General features: G+C 40.2%; 1 protein-coding gene across 1 annotated transcript in view; it reads right to left on the reverse strand.

Annotated features, from left to right (window-relative positions):
• LOC310950462 (RNA-binding motif, single-stranded-interacting protein 3-like) overlaps positions 1-22,993 on the reverse strand; it is a 131,562-nt gene that overhangs the window by 59,320 nt on the left and 49,249 nt on the right. Inside the window, exons 3-4 of the mRNA XM_083918287.1 lie at positions 21,960-22,018; positions 8,523-8,614 (exon numbers count right to left, since the gene is read on the reverse strand). Coding sequence (XP_083774413.1) covers positions 8,523-8,614; positions 21,960-22,018 — 151 coding nt within the window. The remainder of the gene's footprint in view (positions 1-8,522; positions 8,615-21,959; positions 22,019-22,993) is intronic.

Consider the following 22,993-nt stretch of genomic DNA (forward strand, 5'->3'; position numbering starts at 1 on the left):
TGTTTTTTCACACCCTATAAAGTATATTAGGATAATTACTAAGATGTAAATTGTAGCTGCAGCGTTGTATCCCTGATTTCTGTCCATATGCAATCCCTGTCCATGGTAAAGTACGCAAGTTAATGCAGCAAAATAAAGAAACTGTTAAGTGTCACCACAAATGAGTGTGATTACTGTTATTATGAGACATATCTTTTTTTTCATTAGCAATGCAACGAGGCACATTCATCACCCAAAGACCCATATTTATCTTCATTTTCTTCTCCATCTCCCTGCCTCTCACACTCTCTCTTCCTCCCATCCCGTCAATCTATTCCTTTTCTTTTCTCACTCATCCACTTAACTCCTCCATCTCTCTCCCTAACATATAAAAGCCACATGCACATGCAGGCACACACACACAACCCAGGGCTGGTAATGCAGGGTTAATAAGATTGGAGAGCAGCTGATGGTTGTGCACATTCAGGCCAGATTACATTTAATTCGATTAGGTTTCACTCACTAGGCTCCCTCTCTCTCCTCCTGCTCCCCTCTTTTCTCTCTCCCTTTCTTTCCTCTTTCTCCTCCTGCTTTTGTTGGACCAGAGGTGGTCCGGTCTCACAAAAAGACGCAGGTTCACACAGAGGGGAATAGCATGTGCACACCATTACATTCAGCTTTTACTTTGGAGTCGCTGTGAACACACACACACACGCACACAGGCACGCACGCACACACACACACACACACACACATACACTTACACACACACACACACACACACACACACACACACACACACATGTCCTTGGCCACTCCTTTGTCCTCCACTTCAAACTGAATGTGATTCATTATCTGCATCTTACAACGTCAACTCTGCCTTGGACCAGACATAAGGATGGAGCACACAGGAAAGAAAAGTACATTTTAATGTATTTAAGCACGGCAATTGGGTAACATAAACAAGTGTTCCTATTGTATAGAATAAACTAGAATAAAGGTAATACATTGTATAGTGGCAGTCTCTTTTGACATGCTATTTGGTGGAATTGATTTCCTGCATAGCAAAGTCTTTATGGGGAAAGAAAGCCTGTCATTCCCACTTGCAATGCAATATACATTTGAATTCTACTGCAAAAGATACAGTGATCTTACAACAGTATATGATTGCTTTTGCATTGAAGTCAAGCTGAAATTAAAGTACATTTTGCTAAGAAATCAGTATATAGTATAAGCATTCACCACATCTGGACCATGGGTGTATGAAGGAAAAACCCTGATTTTGTGAAATATGGTCCCATTTAGAGTAAAATAAACGATAAAGCAGTGTATGCTTTTGGGGCTGCCTAGCAACAGGACAGAGGCTTAGCGATATATATCCATGGTACTGTATACTAATGTTAGCTAGCTAGCAAAAGTGTCAGCGTTAGCTGGTAACTTAAGGGTAACTGACTCTTTGTCACTGCAGCAAGCTGCTTAGGGCTCCTCCAAAGCTCCGCCCCCTTGTCTAAATATTATCATGTTCAGTATGAAAAAACTAAGATGGCAACAGCTAAAATGCAAACTCCTGGCTTCAAAATGGTAGTCCCCAAACCAATAGGTGACATAATGGTAGCAACTATTTTGCGGTGTTAAACATTGGCATTTAAGCAATACATCTTCTCTGTCACTGTATTACACAATGGTCGTGTGCTTTTGTAATGTAGGCCTACATGTTGTAATGGAATAAAAGGGATCAGAGACTGATCATTTTTAAATTCAAAACAGACCATAAAGCTGAGGACACATCACAGCAGCACTATAAATGTAGGTCTTCCTATTTTCAAATGATATGTCTCCGTCACAGAGTTTGCTTTGGAAAGCAGAGTGCCAGCACATTCCACATGCTGACTTGTGAAAGGATAGTGTATAGCTAGCTGAGAAAGGCAGGGAGAGAAGAAGAGCAAGATGAAACACGAAAAAATGAGAAACAGAAAAAACCGAATACATAACAAAAAACAAAAAGGGAACTCTCAACCCTGTTTGAACAAACAAGGGTGAGAGATGAGGAGAAGGAAAAACAGAGGTGAAAAGGAAGGTGCACAGTTTAAAGAAAGAAAGAGACAAGAGAGTGATAGACAAGCAGAAGGCAGGGTGAGAATGCGAGTGTTTTTGTCTCCTCATCTTTTTATATGTCAGTCGGCTCTGTTGTCCTCCTCTTCCCATCAGTAACCTCAGCTGTCATACACACACACAGAATATACAGGCAGACTCAAGCTAGCACATGCACACGCTGAATACATCAGCAAACCATTTCAAGAGAACATCAGGCATCTGGCTTTTATCAGACACACACGCAAGAAAGAAAGCAAGAAAGCACACAACTGGACTAAACAAAGGGTTTAATCAGGGCTGATAAATGACAGTCATGCAACAAAGTTCACTTTATGTGTGTGCGTGTCCTCTCTCTCTCTTTCTCATCACAGAGTTCCTCTCTCAACCCACATAGACCCCCCTCCTCTTTTTCTCTCCATCCTTCATTATCTGTCCTCACTCAACCCTGTAACTAATGACTCTGGAGGAGGCAATGCAGCACCTGCTGCAGACAAACACAGGAGGGAGGGAGTGAGATAAAAAAGAGAAGAGAGGATGACAAGGTTGGTGGAGGGGTCAAATAAAGAGAACAAACTAGACCAAAAACAGAGGGATAAGGGAAGGGAAAAAAGACGTGAGGTGCCAAGGACAAAGTGGAAGGAGGAAGAAGAAAGGGAAAGAAGAAGGGAGGGGGTGTGAACTGTCACTGCCAGTGGTACCATCTCTTTAATTAGCATAGTGACCTTGGTCCTCTGTAACTGTTATTAAACACACACACACACACACACACACACACACACACACAAACAAACACACATGCGCGGGCATGCTGCACGATTCTTAATAAGATGAGAATCACAATTTTTTTTTGGGGGGGGGGAATCAGATCATGATTCTCTTGTGATAAGGAAAGGTGTTTATTTTGTTCTGTAACCAAAACAGAATCTCTCTCTATTTTCACCTTTGCATTTCTTTGTCTTAAAAGAAACAGCTTCTTTATTTGACAGATGGTGCGTCTAACATTGAGGCAACTGCTGGAAAAGATGCACCTGTCATTAGGGAGAGACATGTTACCAACTACAAAATGTGATGGAGAGATCTACTTGCTGCCCTTTGTGTTATGTCCCAGAGGGAATGAAATGGAGAAGCTTTCCGTAAGCAAGTGGTTAATATTAGCAACATAATTTGAGCGGTCAGAGTTTTGACTCCTCATACTTTAGTTAATGTAACGTTACAGTTAACTTTGAACAGCTCGACATTAGCTAACAATAACAATAATTCAATTCAATTCAATTCAATTTTATTTATAGTGCCAAATCATAACAAAAGTTTTCTCAGGACACTTTACTGACTAGGTAAAGTCCACACTCTATGACTTATTTATGATTTACATAGACCCAACAATTCCCCCGTAGAGTACGGTGGCAACGAAAACCTTCTCTATAACAGGCAGGAACGTCAGACAGACACAGCTCTATTACGTTGAATTCCCTGCATCAGCTGTCATGAGGTCGGAGGCTGGTAGTTCAGTCCGGCTCTGCTCTAAGTCTTTCTGCTGTTTGCCTTAATGATGAAATGTCTAACAAATTGCAGTATGCCACCACAGGACACCGTTTCCATTGTAAATCTCTCTGACAGTCAATAACAGCGGTGACAGGTGTCTGATTTCACTGGTCTATGTTCTCCGTGTCTGTGTTGATGTTGTCAAAGAGGTTTAATATGAACTGCGTGTGCAAGACAACACCGTGCAGTCAGATTTATTTTCATCGCCACTCATAGCAATGTGAGCAAGGCTTTCTTCTTTAAACTCAAAATATATCCAAAATTCATCCCAGGATTCATTTTCAACCTTATCCAAAGCAAAAATTGGCAGAATCGTTGTCCTTCAGAAATTCAATTGCCTACATGCCTAAATCAAGACTGAAATATTTCATCATGCAGCCCTAACACACACACACACACACACACACACACACACACACACAACTATAGATGTAATATAGTTCATCAGAATATGCTGTGATACCCATTTGGAGGTTTGATGTGGTCACTAATTGATTGTTATATATCAGATGTGCTGACATAAAACAAGTACTGTAGGCCTACATGCTTGCAGTTACGCACACTGGCACACCAGTCGTTTGTGATGACAAGATTTCACATACATTTTACACACAATTTCAGCAAGTCCAGCATGTAATTGGTTCATGTTGAGGCAGGATTAAAAGACAAACTGAAGGACCATCTACTCAACTGACGTCCTCTGAATAAGCGGAAGTCCACACTAATTCGCTGACGTTGTCCAAGACGTCTAAAATCTTCCATCAGCCCATATAGATATATTACTAGTGTGTCAAAATCTTGGGCATTTTGCTTTGCCCGGAACATACCAAGGAAAAGGAAAAGAATATTTTGTCTTCTTCTTTTAATTTAAGGAAGACTAGTCACAGGAAGTTTATTGTTGCCTTTTGCCTAGACCTTTTCCCAGCCCAGTTGCCAGAAAAAACACATTTTACACTGGGGGTCTTTTCCTAACCATAACCAGGAGGTTTTGTTGTCTAAAACATACCACATACTTTTGTGTGAATTCACGTTAACAACTGCTTCCAGTGTTTAAAACACGCAGAGCTTCCAGTTTGGAGTATCATGTGTTCGACACGCAGGGGTACCCAGTCAATTGACAAGAGAAGCCAAAAGGTCCTGACAAAACAGCAGTATGTGACGAGTTGGGATCAGGACGGGTTGGACATCCAATCTCAAGTGGCCCTGCATTCTAATGCCACGTGTGAACTGACATACTTACCGTAGAGCTGTCCACTTGTGATCGGATAACACAACACGCATGTTAATGCCAGGTGTGAGCAGGGCCTTACATATACTAACAAAAAGAGTGAGAATGAGACAAGGTGACAGAAAAACTGTGAGTGAGCAGACAAGAGAGAGGGGGAGCACAGCTGTAGCAGTAATCTTCTTTCAGGTCAACAGTAATTACAAAGAAGACTGAGGAAGTGAGCGTAGGACACACATCTCTCTTCACATCTCAGCTTGCTGGATTTTCCTCGTTTATTTCACAACAAAAACATGCACCTATCACAAAGAAGATGTCAGTGCGAGCTGCAGGGTTAAATGGAAAAAGGTTTCTCACTGTGAATACAATCATATATACACCAACAGTCTAATCTTACTTCATCTGTGCTATATTTAATTCACAGGTAATGTCAGGAAGTTACTCTAACCATGGTTAACTTTTAGGTTGGCAGTTGAATTTTCAGTTTTGAACTTTTAAATACTGCACGTTCATACTTTCCTTTTGGGATTTTAAACTATTTCCAACGTTCAGCCTCTCAGCATATACTGTACCCCAATCCCACAATCACCAAGAAGTGCCAGGCCCCAGTATAATGTGCACTCCGAGGATCAAGGATGTTTGCGTGATGCAGTGACCCTGCAACCACATTTGGATCCCAGGTTCACTGTTGCTCAATGATTATTGGGATTTCTCCTCCTTTGAAGCCCAAAAAATAACCCCCTAATTTTACTCATCATGCTCCTGGTCCTCTAGTAACACCCTTAACTTATGTTTTCTTTATTTCAAATCATACATTTGCGTTTCTTTGGGTTTTGAACTGGTTAATGACGTCTTTCTCTCTAACACCTTTAATAACACGGACTCTGAAGGAACACACATATTTTTTCATTACATACTCTTAGGTCCCTACACATTACAGTAATCACACTGAGATTTTTTAATAAGATGTGTCTCTCAATTCTAGTTAATATAGCCACCTCTTTGAGAAAGTGACAAAAACTAGGCCAGTTCTCACTTACTGCAAATACTGATTTAGACGAGGGGTGTTGCCTGAGTAGACCATGCAGCCGGCAGGACACGGTGCGGATTACACCAACGTGATGGAATGGGTTCATTATTTGTTCATAAACAAACAAGTCTCTTGCCGTTCCTTGAACTTGACTGACGATTTTGGTGTTGACCCTTACTGGCAGAAATTCATGAATTAGGTCCTCTCACAAGTTAGATATTTTTGTTGGTGTCTTTGTTTAAATCACCCTTCTTCTTAACTCTCAGAGGTTTGTTTTCTTCAGCCGACTCACTCGCCATGGAATACTTTTGGGCAATGAGCTGCTCTATTCACACATGGGCCCACTCGGAGATTACACAGACTAAGTACTAGGGAGCTGGCAAGGTAAACTCTTAAAAGAATTATTTGGATGGTTGTGTTTTAACATACAGCTCAGCTTGGTAATGTCTGGATAATTTCAGGTTTGCAGTGCATGTGTGAAAGGGACTATAGAGACAGACAACCATTCACGCTTCCACCTACCAGTTCCACCCCAGTTCCACCTACAGGCAAATTGAAGTCAACAGTTAAACACCTGCATGTTTTTTCGACCACTGACACAGGGACATACAAACTCCACGGAGAAAGATTATTATCATTATTTAAAGTTGAGCACATGGCATCCTTGGCTGCATGTATTCTATACATTAGATCCCATGAGGACTTTAACAAATACACATTTGACCACTGTTTCAGTCCACCAACATCAATATTCACCTTTCTCAGATGTCGCATCTCTCCTTCTCTCCTTTTTTTTCTCCCTACTGCCACCCCACTGCTGTCTTTGGTAGAAAAGCTTTGAACTATCTTGCAGATTACAAGCAAGAACAAACGTTTCTGTCTTCAGCTAACCAACTAAACCTCAGCGTACTGTGAGAAGGATATTGGAAATAGCATGGCATGGGTTTTCACTTCGGTAACTATAATTGGTACTGAATGCGTTAAAACTACGACTTTGTCAAACCCCAATTAAGCTGCTGATCTTACAAAATGTTAGAGGCTCGAGCTGGAAATCCAGAAGCAGTGTTTTGAGACTTTCTCATTGCACCGGGATTCAGGAAAGTTAGCTGGGACATCAGCAGCTCTGTGCATAATTAGTTCATGAAACAGTAAGAAGTCTGTGTAATTTCATTTGGAATTGACTCCTTGCCCTCCTTTCCATCCCTCCGGAAAACTCAATCTCCATGGAGTCGGGGTTCTTCCCTCTTTAATAACAGCTAAACACATCAACACTGCTCTTCCAAATGCCCCCTCAAGCTGTTAGAAACAAAATAAGAGATGGAAGTCTAATGAAAAGAGGTTTAATAGAAGAGCAAGGCAAAGGTGGCTCAGAGGCTTGCTGCTGTTTAATTCAATGGGATGCTCCTGGTGCCTGAAGACTGGCCCATTTTAATTGCACTCCTCTCTCTCTCATTTATAGAAGGAAGTATGCAGTGATACAGCTTTAATGAATCAGAAAGTAAGGCAGGTTATTCAGTGTCTTTCTCACATGCATTGAAGGATAATGTGATTGTTCTGCTTAGGCCCACATGTTTTGGCATGGCCTTGTTATATACAGTACAATTGTCAACTAAACACACGCACACGCGCACACGCGCGCGCACACACACACACACACACACACAGACACACACACACGCACACGCGCACACACACACACACACACACACACACACACACACACACACACACACACACACACACACACACACACACACGCACACGCACACGCACACACCTACAACTACAAACACAAACATGAATGATTATTTGCTTTTGGGGAAAAAAAATTAGCTAAAACAAGCTCAGCCATCTGAATCATTTGCTTCATCCTTTCTCCTATCTGTTCAGGGACATGATCAACTAGTATAGTGCCCGTTCAAAACGTGCCTGTGCAGAACGTGTAGAACGTGCTGATTGCTTGGCCTCCAGTATTACTGCTCGCAGTTTTCTGGGGAATCGCTCATCCAAAGACCTTCACACTCGACACTGCACTTCCTCCTGCCATGACATAGCAATGCTAGAGGGTCAGTATCTTATGCTAACAGTTAGATATTCTGTAATGTTTATCCTGAAGTTTACATTGCTGATGCTTGAAATGTTTGAGAGTGCTACAATGCAACATCTCAGATCTCTCCGGTCTCTCTTTCTTCATCTGTTCTTGAATGTGCTATAGTGAGCAACAGAGAGTAAGCTGTACCCAGCATGCTGTTTGGCACTTAAACAGTTATTAGGGGTCCCCCTCAATGCACTGCACAGTGTGTATACATAGCAAGATGAACGGCTGTCGAGAAATTTGAAGGACAGACAAACAGACGGACAGAGAGTACTTCCATTTGAGTAAGACAATCTCAACATGACCATAGCTGTTAATTATTAACTCAATGCAAAAGTGTAACTGATATACAGAAAATCCAGTAATTGTTATTATGATTATCAACACCACACTACTGTTGTCACTATTATTTTATGGAAAAAAATAACCCCAACACCATCGGCTTTCTCCAGAGTTAACAGTGACTGAGCCTACCTGGAGTATAGCAGCGCAAGAAAGCCGAACACCTTAATCACAAGTAAAGCGGACCAGAAAGTGAAAGGCAGGGTGAGGCTTACCTTCGCCATCTGTGCCTGGACTCCACTGGCTTTGAGTGAGGCCACAGCCTTCTGGGCTGCTGCAGGGCTGTCAAAGTCCACAAAGCCATAGCCTGCACATAACCACAGAGACAAGGCATAAGAAGATGAGAAAGAGGAGCAGGGTGAGGTGGAGATGAGGATAAAAAGTTATGTGAATATCAGTTAATGTTAATGTTCTGAATATCACTGAAAAAAAGTGAGTGTCTGTGTTTTGTTATTAGCGCTGCATAAATCCTACAAATGTGCCAAAATGAAGTCTGGTCACGTATTTAATGAAAGCTGCTAGTTCCCCCATTAAATGGGTTTCAGCACAGAACATCAACAGAACTGGTGTCGTAATAGTAACTTTCCCTATCTTGTTTATGATCCAAGAGATCTTTTAAGGTCTGCCCAAGTTTTTGTGTACTACCGCTCCTTTTTTTTAATGAAATAATGTGTATGTTTTATAATGACTCTAATGTCTTTCATTACACCAATGTCTGCTCATCATTTAAATCCTGTAGTTGTAAAAATGGGTGAGCAAGGCTTTCTCTGCTCTGAGGTGGTCAAAATTATATTTTCATATTATTTCATATTAAAGGGATGTTCTAACATTACTATCCCCATATGACTTTCTTTACGCCTTGCTTCAGCCTTGACTGTGCCTAGCTCCACTCAACTATCCGGGATCACTCCATAGCAGAGGAATTTCAGGGCCATTTCGGGGAAAATGGTCGAGCCAATCAGGACTGCCGGGTGGGTTTTTATAGATATGATGTAGCGGAGAAGCGACTGTTGGGATTCAGACGACAATGGGGGCTCGCATCAAGGAAGTATGAGAGGCCATTTAGGAAATAATTCATATTTGCTCTCACATGTTACATCATACTCTCTTACATACACTACTATAGTCACACACACTTACTATCATACTCTCTTACATACACTACTATAGTCACACACACTTACTATCATACTCTCTTACATACACTACTATAGTCACACACACTTACTATCATACTCTCTTACATACACTACTATAGTCACACACACTTACTATCATACTCTCTTACCTACACTACTATAGTCACACACACTTACTATCATACTCTATTACATACACTACTATAGTCACACACACTTACTATCATACTCTATTACACGCTATTATGGATGCAACAACATAATACTGAATGTATGAGAGAATAGTAGGTGATGTGTGTGAGTATACTAGTATGTGTGAGAGAGTTTGAATGAAACGGAAGTCAACTTGAATTTCCAGTTTCTGATTAGCTCATTGCGGGTGTAGATACCGGATGTGTCTCTCCAGCGGGATCCCAAGAACAATGTCCCGCCTTCTCTAAGATGACCAATTTGCATGGATGTAACATGTGAAAATGGTCGACCGGGAGCGTGTCAATGAGGCAATTGGACTTTTAAATAACATTTCAACCCATTCAGATGTGATAACCACAATGTCGGAAACCTCAGGTAGCGTGGTCGATGAGGAAATGCGGCGGGTCCTCAGACTTGAGTATCAGGTGTATCAGGGCAGAGCGGATCCTCTCAAGCTAATGGCAACCAAGCTAACCAACCTCAATTTCAAACACAACTGTACTTTGGCGGATGGGCTTCCAGCAGGTTAAGGAAGAGGTAAGGTCATTTTTAATTGAGCCTTATGACCTGCTTAGTAACATTAAGAGCGCGAGCTCGGGTTCACGTGGGTCTGTTTGGGTGTCTAGGTCTACTTTCACAGATCAGGAATGTTTTTGCTGCCACATTTAAACCTTTAGCTAGTAGCCTATCACACAAGGGCAACCATGCAAGCCTGGTTTGCTGTTGTAAACCTCCTCCAGGCCGTGCGCAGTTTTTAAGGAAGTGGTTAAAAATCAATCAGCGGAGTGGTGGTTTTATGATTACACCCGAGCCTACCGGCTTGATTGCTCGGCTTCCATGTAAACAAAGCAAAGGCTTTCATTAAAACAAGAATTACGTAAAGAGTACAACTATACCCCGGGTATCGCCGGCTATGACGGTGACCGGTGTGTTTACATATGTGTGTGAATTTTATTCAGTCATATAAATTTTTCTACATTCATATGACACAACCACAGCATGCATATTCTTAAAGCTCAGATCGTTTTGAAAAAAAAGATGTACCTCAGTCTTTCAGTATGATTGAAAACCTGGCTCGACTTAAGTAAACCAGACATCTTTTGGATGTAGCCTACCGGTATGTATTGCTTGTTAGTTAATTCGTATAGATTTATGAGACACATTGCATATCCTTTTAAAAATCCATTGGATTTTTGTTCTGCTGACTTTTTTGCACATGATAAGTTGGTTAATAAGTTAATCTTAATATGGGTAAGCTCATGTTTCACTTTCAGATGATTGCCTGGAAATGGAGCGATTCTAAAGCCTGGAATACAGGGTATGGTTTTGCAAACGTTCCTGTTTATTGCCAGGTTGAGCACTCACATCACTGCAGATTTACTTGTACAGTGCGCGTTTGCATTAAACAGGAATGTTTACAAAATCGTACAGTGTATTCCAGGCTTTAGAATTGTGATCTGAAAGTGAAACATAAACTTACCCATATTAAGATGAAATTATTCACCAATTTCACATGTACAAAAAACAAAAACATTGGCTTACTGACAACATGCAATTACAGTGCACTCTCCCAGTTTCAACAAAGATGTCACCCTGCTACCCCATTCTGCATGGGATGAAGTTTGTAAACACAAAACAAAAAGAAAAATTTATGAGAATGGCTTAATTCTAAGCACCTTTGAGACTAGGAAAATATGGGACAACAGGACAGTAATTGCAGAGATTCGAGAGGCATTCCAAAACAAAATTACAGAGGATGACAGGTATTATATTATTTGAATTTTTGATACATTATGGATTGAAACTGGCCTTGCAATTGATTCCTATTTATTTGTATTTTTCTTTATTCCACCAAAGCTGCGCAAAGGTTGAATGGCTTCATTATCCATAATCCATCCATACAGCTAGGAAGGGATCTTCCATTTCAGGTAAGGGATTTAAAATGAATGCTCATAGCATACATTTGTCATTTTTGAGAATAACTCCCAACATTTTGTTTTATTGTTGTTTTAGTTTGACAGCACAGATTGAGATGACCGTGTGACGGTCCAGGGGAAACCAAATTTCAACTCAGCCTCCTGCCACCCCATATGCATCCAATGACACCACCTCAACAGCTACACTGCTCTCTGCACCACAAGCATGGAGTGACATTGTGACTGAAGCTGAACCACCTGAAAAACCCAGTCAGGGAGGACTGACCACTATGCTGCCTACCTGTCCATCATGGGTTCAACCCCAGACCTCTTTTCTGATCAAGAGGATCTTATTCAGGCTAGTCTTGCAAGTGATGTGTATGTAGCCCATGAATCAAATATTGTTTAATTAGTTTCTTCATGAACTGGGGGTCTTTGTGACAGTGGGCTGGCCTGGACGCTCGGCTTCTGCATAATTGGATGCGCTGTCTGAGGCGGAATCCTTTTTTGATTGACAGCTAAACGAGCGAATCAGTGATTTTGAAAAACAAACATCCACCGGAGCATTTTCCAAGTTTTTCATTCCGTTGGTCTGAAAGACTTTGTCTTTGTTAAAAACGGCTAATGTTGTGTTTGGCGACTCTGTTCTGTCACTCTGCGGTTTCTTTCCCCAAGAAACAGCGGCAGCTGCGGAGCTTCTCCACCTGTCACGATTACTCACACTCACAGGCGGTCACACTACAAAGTAGCCTGGCGCAGCAGCTCCAGCTGGGCCAAGGCCGTTTAAGCAGCCTAGCTCTGCTGGCCATTGAGAGGACACTGGTCAAGTCCCTGGAAAAGTCGCTTAGTTGGTACAACAGATCACACAGGTCACAGATCATTTTCTTGAAAAGGAACAAAGGGTAGAATTTACATCTAAATAAACAAACACATTTATGATGTAGGCCGGAAAAATGAGCTTCCCCTCCTTGAAAAACCAGCAGCTGCCACTGATTTTCCCAAACTTACAGAACTTTTCACTGGAATATCTGGATGAATTGCCCTTGGATATTTCCTGTACAGTAAAAATGTAACATTGTATTAAAATGAATTAAAATGAAACTGTCTGTTTCCAATCACTTATTCTGAATATATGGTATACTTCTTAAATTTTGTACTGTCATGACAGTTATGATGATGTGGGTTTACCTTATATGTTGCATCTTCAAAAGAGCACAATAAAATGTGACACTGACTTTGAAACAGGACATTATAATTTCTGCATCTATTATCAACGTATTTACAAGTAATACAGTGAAAATTAGTAATGATGTGAATATAAGCTAGCATGTTGATTTACGGTGTGTGCCCCTAAAATTTTCAGTTGGGGGCCACAGTGTGTCAAGTCCTGTACATTGGCTATGGATAAATACCTCATATAACCACAATTCAAGAAAGACCAACTTACCCTTTAACTACAACACACCCACTGGGTAATTGATACAAATGTCTGTATATAAAAAAATGTAGACATTTTTTCGTCCTTTGTGGTGGAGGAGGGCTTGTTGGGAAACACTGCTCTATATCATGAATCAATGCTGAGAGAATTACTTATTTTAACATGTAAAATATACTGGCTTCCTATTGTCTGACATTTAATATCCCACTGCATTGCAAGTGAGCTGGTGTTGTCCCTGTACTACACTAAATCTGTCAGTGTATATGGGGTTCCTATATAGTAGTGGCCAATACAAGTGACATCAAGAAAAAATGTCTACATTTAATGCAGCCATTAAAATGATTCAGAGTCTTGTTCAAAGAAAATAAAGACGCAAGGAGAAAGAGCATCTTCCCATTTTATTGCAATATGGTCTGCATCATTTTGTGCGTGTGTGTGTGTGTGCACAGTGTATCTGTCAAATTGCTGACGCCCTGGGGATCTAGGTTGGGCACTGCCGGAAACAGTGGGGGACAAAAGGTCTCATATCAATCTCTACTTTCAGAAACACACCCTGTTTTACTGGGTCACATGGGTAGGGTTGGGAAGAGATGTCAAATAGACACAAAGAGGCAAAAGAGACACACCCTGTCTGCACTGTAAATGGTAGTTTATATGCATGTGTGCGTGCGTGCGTGCGTGCGTGCGTGCATGCGTGCGTGCGTGCATGGTATAGGTGAGGAAAACTAAGAAACTGTAAGTATAAGAATGTTTTGGACTGTGTTTATATGAGAAAATAATTTAAGAGACATACTACATTTGGCCAGAAAGAGAAATGTTGGGAAAGCACAGCAGCTAAGAAAATTCCAGCTGTAGTTTTGAGTGGGCTGACAATTACATGATCCACAATTCAACAAAACACTCATCATCACAATCCTAAATGTAAACATGTTAAGAATGAGGAAATGCACACTTTCTCTCTCTCTCTCTCTCTCTAACTATGCCAGACGCACGCACGCATGCACAGATGCACACACACACACACACACACACACACACACACACACACACACACACACACACACACACACACACACTTCATCCCTAACATCTGTTCTAGTCCCGTCTTTTTCAGGATTTGGAGCCCACTCTGTTTTGCTGATAAGCATATGAGTTTTTATTGTTCAAAGGCAGCAAGCTGCTTTCACAGCAAGAAATGTACTGCACGCACAAATATTTATACTGTTGGTAATGAGAAACCCATAATTTAGTCAAAATAGGATAACGGAAACACACACATATATTGTGCACACATTAATGACTGTGGCGAACACAGATCCAGACAAGCATGGATACACACATACAGTATGCAAAGGAAACAGATTAATAAAGCTGTGCAAGTATGTATATACATGCATACCACATATACAAACATTCTGTTTTTTAATCTATTTTTATTTAATTAGGGTCACACCAAAACAGTCGAACTAATTGGGAATGCACAAACATACAGCATTCATCAGTAGCCTCGCAAGATACTTTCATTTTATTCTAGATTTTATTCGAAATTTGGAAACGTTCCATTTCTTATACCACCCACTTGAACTAATGACTATTTGTGTAACCACGGACAGTCCATGTAATTAGTGGGGGAAAAAACAAAACACAGCTCGCAATGGATAATTCAATCACCACTAGTCCAAAGCAGACTCATTTTATCTGATGGCAGTGGCTCAGCGTTATCTGCAGCATATGTGTTTTTTTAATTAGAGGAAATGTATTGATAAAGCTGGTGTTTTAAAGGAGAATACACTTGTTTTACACATCAGTGTCTGTTTACAGGTCTTGAGGAGCACTACTATATACTGTATGAGAAAAAATTTGTATGAAGGCGGGGCTAGTCAAAATCTGATCCGACCTGTCTCAAGTTATGTCAGTCTAGCGTTGGTTAGGTCTAAATACTAAAAGTTTGAAAATGAAATAAATCTGGGCACATGGAGTAAGAATACTTTTGCATTAACAAAAATATAACCATCTTATATTGTCCAAAGCACACCCTTACACCTGCCCCTGAATATACCGACTCCACTGTAATGATGATCTGCAAACCAATAACATGAATGACAGACTTGACAGCTCTTTATTGAAGAGATATTTGGCTGATTTAAATCCAGATGTGGATTGGAAGTGTGGGCAGTGAGATGAATGGTGTGACTCCCTCCGTGGCCTCCACAACGAGTGTGCCGCGGCTCTGTACTTCCAAATGAAAGTAGGTTAAATACAAAACCTCAAGGGTACCTGACACGTCTGTGCAACCTTTTGGTGCTAACGATCTGACAATGAGCTGGACAGAGACGGGCGCAGGCTGCGTAGTTCATTGGTTCTTGCAGGGAAATCTTTGAAAAGTAACAAATTACTTATATGAAAATGTAGCTAAATACTGATTACTTAAATAGCAAAACTAACTTGTTACGTTACTCATTATAACAAAAAAGTAATCTGAGTACTCTAACTTCTTACTTTGAAATGCTTTCCCAACATTGGTAGGCAGCAGGTTTTGACAAGGAAGAAGAATATGTCTAATAAAAAAAGACAATATCTGTTTACTTTATTTTTGAAACCATCCATCAAGAGTCCCAAAGTGTAGTATAAGTGCAATGCCAAATAGCTGGAGTACTCTTTTAAAGATGATAATAATGACCTGCATGAGTTTTTTTCGTGTACCAGCCATATAAATCACTAATGTCACAAACCTTTTTTTGAGCTCAACATATTATTTCAAATGACTGAAGCGTCAGTTCATTATCAAGATCTATCAGCCTCTCCTCAAAACAAATCATATTTACGAGAGCATAAAGCTCCTGGACAGCACTGTGACACAGTCTAATTGTCTCAGCGATGTTTATTTGTTAAGTACTTTATTTAACCACTTCCATTTCCTCCTTTGTAATAAATAAGCATGGCATTCATTATGGATTATTATATTTCTGAATTATGAGGGCAGCAGTGGATTCCATGATACAGCAGGTCTTTATAAGAAAGATTATTTTACCCACCAGTAACCTGTGGCCTCAATAGTTAGGGCTTTATTTTCAGTGATTTGGATCCATTCTGGATGTAGAAAGTTAGAATTTTACAAAGACAAGATAAAGAGAATACAAAAATGTTCTAATACAGTGCAGCAGGAGAGTTTTTCTTCACATAGTATCAGTATAATACTGTAGGGATTGGATAAATGTAAATTAGCATATCTGGACAGCTTTAATGCCACTGTTAATTTAGTTTATTTACTTTTAAATAGAGACAATGCCATGTCATTGACTGTCCTAGAGTTAGCTAAATAGCTTTTTTCCATCAGCAGTCACTGTTGAAGTTGAACATCATCAGTGAGATACTCATAATCAATGGTGGTATTAGGAGATTGTGTAGAGCAGACTATTGTGCTGGTTTACGGCCATCAAACTAGATTCTTGAGACTTTACTCTAACAATAATTTACCAATGAACTGAATAGCTCATATCAAATATGCTTTGCCCTGCACGTATGACTTAGTCCAAAGACCAAGTGTCACCCTGGACAGAAAAACAGCCACTATAACCATACACCCTCCTCCATTCTAGAGACATGAATGATAGAGACATTTTTCTCCAAGTGCTCATCTCATTGACAAGTTCGGGATAATAGAGTATCAGCCTTGAAATGTGCCATTTGCTTTGACTGCATTCATCACTCAAGGAGCAATCTATGTTTTCTGAAAATGTATTTTCCCCTCCTCCCCACAGGGGTCAGAGGTCAAGTATCAGTGACAGAACACACCCCTGGAGCTGGTAGGCTTCATTGTCTTGCTCAAGGACACTTCAGCTGAGTGGAAGCTTGTTGAGTGTGTGAGCAGATGTCTGCCTTCCAAGCTAATGGACAGTTTCCCAAATCATTAGGCTACACTTTTGCCCAACATGTACTTTGCAAAATTTCTAAACTAAAGCCTACTCTCTTTAGTTTGGTGGAAACTGAATGTAAGTGATAGCTCTTTCAGGCACGATGATAAGGATATTTTAGGAGAACGGAATTGAATGAATTATATAATGCTTCTCATTTGTATCCTGTCCCCCCCATCTGTGGCCTTATGATGACACAGAGATGGAAATTCATCTCACTCAGTCGGGCCTGACAAATATTCTGTTTGTGAATGAAAAAAAACAACATTTTATTACAAAGTGCACTCCCACTTGAATACACACTCATATGCGCTCATAGACACAGATGGAAGCACGGATAAACATGAGCGCAAACACACACACACACACACACACACACACACACACACAGCTTGGATCTAATCTCCTGGTCTTGGGCCATTAGAATGGGCTAACCGAGTACAGAGGGAAAAGGAGAGAGAGACGGCACAAAGGAGGAATGGGAGGAGACAGTGAGTTGGGGGGAGAGAGAGATTGGCAGGCAGAGAGAGAGGAAGAATAAGATGAAAAATAGAAGGGAGGGAAGCAGAGAAAAGACTGGAGACTTGGAGACAGTGAGAGGGAGGGTGCTTGTCTTTGGGAAATGGAAATCCTTTACAATCTAAAGTGGTTTCCTCTCCCTTCCTTCCTCCATCCTGTGCTCTGTGCCCTCTCCCTCCCCCAGAGCTCCCACATTGCTAACTAGGAAACTGTCAGTGTATTTAACATTGAGCCCGCTACAAAGTGAATGCTTTTACAAAGAACATCTTTATATTTTTTCAGAGAACAAAGCAAAAGTTTTGCTTTCTTTGTTCATTGAAATAAGTATTAGTGGTAATTCACAGGATAGTATTGTTTTAGGGCTAGCATTTTAATGGATCTATGCACCATATATTCATACAGTATATTTACATATTGTTCCAGAGAGAAACATCAACTTTTCAGGGACAAAGAAGCAAAAAAGCCTTGAAGACAATGAACAGGGCTTGAACAATATTCTTGCGGACTACAAAGTCAAAGGGCTTTATTTATTTACCTGTTTCTTTGTCTCTCACGCTCTCTACCTCTCTCTCGTTCCACTCTGCAGAATCTTTGTGAAAATAAGAGGCTGTCTGCTAAATCATCACTTTCAAGGGGTCCCCTTCCTATTCTGTCAGCCCCAGGTTATTTTTACTCACTCCATCCACCTCCCTGTGCCTCTCCCCACCCATCCCTCCCTTTCCAAGAGAACTCTCTGTGCCAATTTGTACTCTCTTAGTCACGCTAAGCACTTATCTTGTCCCCACTGAATGCCTCTGCAATCAAACCAACACTTATCCGGTTATAAGGCATTCTAATGGCTGCCTGATAATGAAACTCCTTCATTGTGAGTTAACAACTGGCTGAGAGATGTATGAAGTCCACATCACAAGCAGTGAAATTACTGATGAGGGCCAGGGCCTGGAAAAACCGCATGCGCCTCTACAGCTGCAGAATTCTAAATATTCTATGCATTAAGATAATAAGAAGATGTACTGTATCAGTTTGCATTATAAAAGAGTCTCTACGATGTTTAGTATTCAGAAAGGCCTTTTCCTGAGTATATGCAGAGAACAGTGCCAGATCCAATGCCAAGAATGCACCTACTAATCACGTGCAAACACACACACACACACACACACACACACACACACACACACACACACAGCCTTTTTGTGTCTCTGACAAACACACAGGTTCATTGTTCTTTTGTGTCCTTCTATTTCCTTAGCAGACCTGTATTTGACTCATTTACTTTTCTGTCAATGTATTTATGTGCACACATAAAACTGCTCATTTTTGCAGCTGCACGCTTGAGGCTTAATTAGGCTGTTTTGAGGGAAAGAAATGCTGAATGAAGTGCCTGACGCATTATACAAAGGGAAGTGAAAGTTCAGCAAAATGCAGCATAAACAAAATGTTTTACCTTGTTAGTTAACTGCAAATATCTGTAAAACATATTGGGACTGTGCAAAGGTGCTGACTTGGGTTAAACAGTTTAGATATACAGTATGGTCTGACGGAATCATATTGTGAAGAGACTGCATGTCTACTTAATATTCATAATCACAACCTGATGGGTGACCGTGATCATGATGCGTGCAGGCAGCGTAAACCTACCTATGTGCATATGCACTTTCACCATTTGTGAAATACTGTAAATGTAACAACAAATAAGTTAAGTACACACCTGGACATTGTTTGTACATTTTAGCTGATGCGTTGTCATTGCTGTTACACAGGAGGTCTGTGTGTTTTAACTGTAGCAGTTGTCTGTGGACTAAATAAGCATACAGTTCACTGATCGGTCATCCTGGGTGATGCAGACACACACACATCTGCATGGCTTTCTCGCCCTCAAAACAGCCTAATCAAGCCTCAAAATTGATCTTACACGTAGGAATAATTAACTCCTACGTACAAGTTAATACCTACATAGGAAATTTTAATAGGTCATTTGTATTAATAACATTAGATAGTTTATGACCAACAATGCCCAAAAAACTTTTTTTTTAACCTTGCCATTCAGGGCATCCGTAGACCCGGATGTAGCCACAGTGCAAGATAGATAGCGCATGTAGCGTAAGGGAAGGAGAATGGCAGAATACCAAAGTTTGACTAGTTTTGTATTGATAGATAGTTCACCCATGTTGGCCCACACAATTTGACAGAATGTGATTCAACCAGGCAGTCAACTACTTGAGTATGAAGCCATTAGTTGGTGTTGCAAAACTTCTGGGCAAATTCTGGTTTTAAATCTGGTTTCAGACAGAAATCTAAGAGACATTAATATAGATGACAGATGTACTGGCTATTCAGTTTATACTACATTAGGTGTCTGTACGTTCACACCTGTCCAGTTATACTATACATTCGGGGCTAAACATGCATGGTCCACTTGGCCCGAATGTGGAACATATTTAAGGATTTAGCTGCTGCTGGTGTAATTTCATACTTTTCTGATTTTCAATAAAGTCCCATGAGGAGACCAAAACCAACAAAGCTCTGCCTGTAGCTCTTAGCCCCACTATTTTCTATGTCCCAATCCTGTACCACTTCAGGTCACACATAAATTGTTTCATTTTTGAGAAAGGACAAATAGATGCCTCAAACAGCTCGGTACTGTGATTTTTTAGCAAATGTTACTCAAACGAGAGTAAATAATGACTATTCGGGATTGATTCACAATAAACTACGGTGCCCTTGTCCATTGTAAAGAAGGAACATGTCACCTAGTGCAACTGTGTGTTGGACACAAAGGAGCTCTATGGCACAGGCAAAATTATTATTACAGCTGTGATAACCAGGCAATATTTTTTTAGTAGGATATTCTTTGCAAATGATTTAATAACAATATGTAGTATTACAACTTTAAAGCAGATTAAGGTTGAATGTGTTTTAATTTGTAAACATTGCATTTAATGGCCTTTTCAGATGCATGCGATCTTAAATGAAACAGATATTTTCCATTTGTAAATCATACTTAAAAAGAAGCATGAAGCCACCATAATTGGCAAACATAATAATCATGAGCTGGAGCAGCACGGCTGTACTGTGTCACTTTTTAAACTCCATTTCAAATCACAGCAATGAAAAAAAACAAGGAGTTGAGAAAATGGAGGACTAACTGATAATTATCACTGGATTTATACTATATTCTGCCTTCCCTTTGGCTGTGCTATAATGATGTCAGGACAGGTATCTCAATATTCTTTCAGAGCTCAAAGCAATATTTGATGATGTGATGCCAAAGCAGGTACTGGAATGAAGAAGTTTGTAAGACTTATATAACAGGCCATTTAAAGATAATAATTAAAGTAAAAGAGTTTTCGGGGTTGATTCAATGAAGTTCGGGCTTCCCATTATTATGTTAAGGCAGGCAGGACTGCAATCATTTGCTGAAAATATAGTAATCACAGCACATGAAGTCTTAGAATGTGCAATAACATCTCTGTTATTGCCATCAATCAGACTGGCTTTTCCTTCAATCATAATATTGAAGCTGATGCACTGATTACAGGGCATTTGTGCTGTTGTCCTAAACCATGACAGTATACCTTGGAGTATCGCCCTGGCAGATGAGCAGCAATCATTCTGAACACATGCTCTTGTGCCTCTTCAAAAGCAGACGACTACAATCATATTGATAAGTGCTTTGTTCAGACCACTCCAACAATCAAGCAGACCGTCATCAGAAGACACTTGAGTGAGCCTCACCGCAGAACGTATCTGAAACATGTTTTATTTGTGTGCTATTCTCCGTTTTGTGTTGGCCAATGGCAACAATGCAAACATCTTGCTATCAAAAGCTGCTAAACTATTATGAATGAGTATCATTCATGTTCAATCCTGAAATTATCATCATAGAGAAGTAAAGCAAAAGAAAGACACTCTTTCAGTGCATCATTTAGAAAGATTAAAGTAAGAAATGGTCTTTATGGAAGGCAGTTCTGTTGAGTTGTGTACAGTGTTACAACACAGACCCTTACCACATATCTAAATGCACAATTCCGAGGTAAACACATGGACCTTGTGCAACAGCAGACTCAGCACAAGTTGAAGTGATTTATTTTAATTTGACATCATACTTTCTTTTGACAGATATTGTAAAAACATTTGGGCATTGATTAATTGGGGATGCAAAAAGGTCAAAGAGGGAGGGATACATTCAATTCAATTCAATTCAATTCAATTTTATTTATAGTGCCAAATCATAACAAAAGTTATCTCAGGACACTTTACAAACTAGGTAAAGACCACACTCTATGACTTATTTATGATAAACATAGACCCAACAATTCCCCCATAGAGTATTGTTACATACCAACAAAACCACTCCCCAGAGTGCAGTGATTGGTCTGCCTGTAGGCTGCCAAGTTCAAACAATTTACATCTGTATATATATGTTTTCCAGACTTAAATCTCATCAAAACAAAATCTGGGTTTGTGAAATATGTGGTTGCTTTGCAATGCTATAGATAACCACACTGCATACAGTCAATGGATTCTTACTCACCTTTGCATTGATTGGTGTTCTTGTCTAGGATGGCCTTTGTTGACACAATCTTCCCATATCTGAAAAACAACAATAAAATATAAATATTACTATTAGCAGTTACTGTATGTCATCTTTGCGATGTTTAACATCTAGAGGAATATTTGTTGTTGTATGAGTCTCTAGGGTGGTGGTGCCAACGTTAGTCTGTCGGTCCACCACTTAAGTGCAGAAATGTTTCAACTACTTGATTGCCATGAAGTGTTGTAGAGACATTCATGGTCCCCAGAAGATGAATCTTAATGACCCTGATCATTCACCAATTGACTTCTTATCTAAAGCAACCATGAGGTTCAAATTTGTGGATTTGAGTGAACTATTGGATGGATTGCTATGAAGTTTGATACAGACATTCATGTTCCCCATAGTATGAATTGTACTTATGTTAACTTTTCATCTTGCAAGATCATCAGGTAGAACAGAAAAGTCTAATTCTTTGGTTTGTGACCAAATATCTGCACAACCGATGACATTCCCATCAGCCTGCAGCTTTGTATTGTGTTTAGTCCTAATTAGAAAATGTTAGTATGCTAAAATGCTAAACTGAGATGGTAAATTTGGTAAATATTAGTCTTCCTAAAGCTCAGCATGTAAGCATTGTCATAGTGAGCATCTATCTATCTATTCTGTCCTTGTCTGTTTCAGATCTCACCTGTAGGCCTCGGAAAAAGACAGCACTGTCTCATGATGATAATAACTAGACATCTGAATGGCACCCAACCCTTTGGGGGCCTATAACAGAGACAGTCAACCTCCATACCTCTTTCTATCTGTTCTCTCTGACAACTTTTACTGTCTGTCCGTTTTGCTACCTTACTCTCTTTCTTACATGTGACACCTCTGCCTCTCTCTTTGTCTTCTTCACCTATTTTCCCCTCCATCCCACTTCTATTCTCCAGGTCTCTGTTCTCAGAGAGGAGTTAATAATGCTTCTTATCAGCCCAGCCCAAGTTTGAGAAAAAACAAAACTAGTAAAAAGGTATGAGAGAGGAGAG

Source organism: Echiichthys vipera (genome assembly GCF_963691815.1).
Source record: "Echiichthys vipera genome assembly, chromosome: 8".
Taxonomy (NCBI): domain Eukaryota; kingdom Metazoa; phylum Chordata; class Actinopteri; order Perciformes; family Trachinidae; genus Echiichthys; species Echiichthys vipera.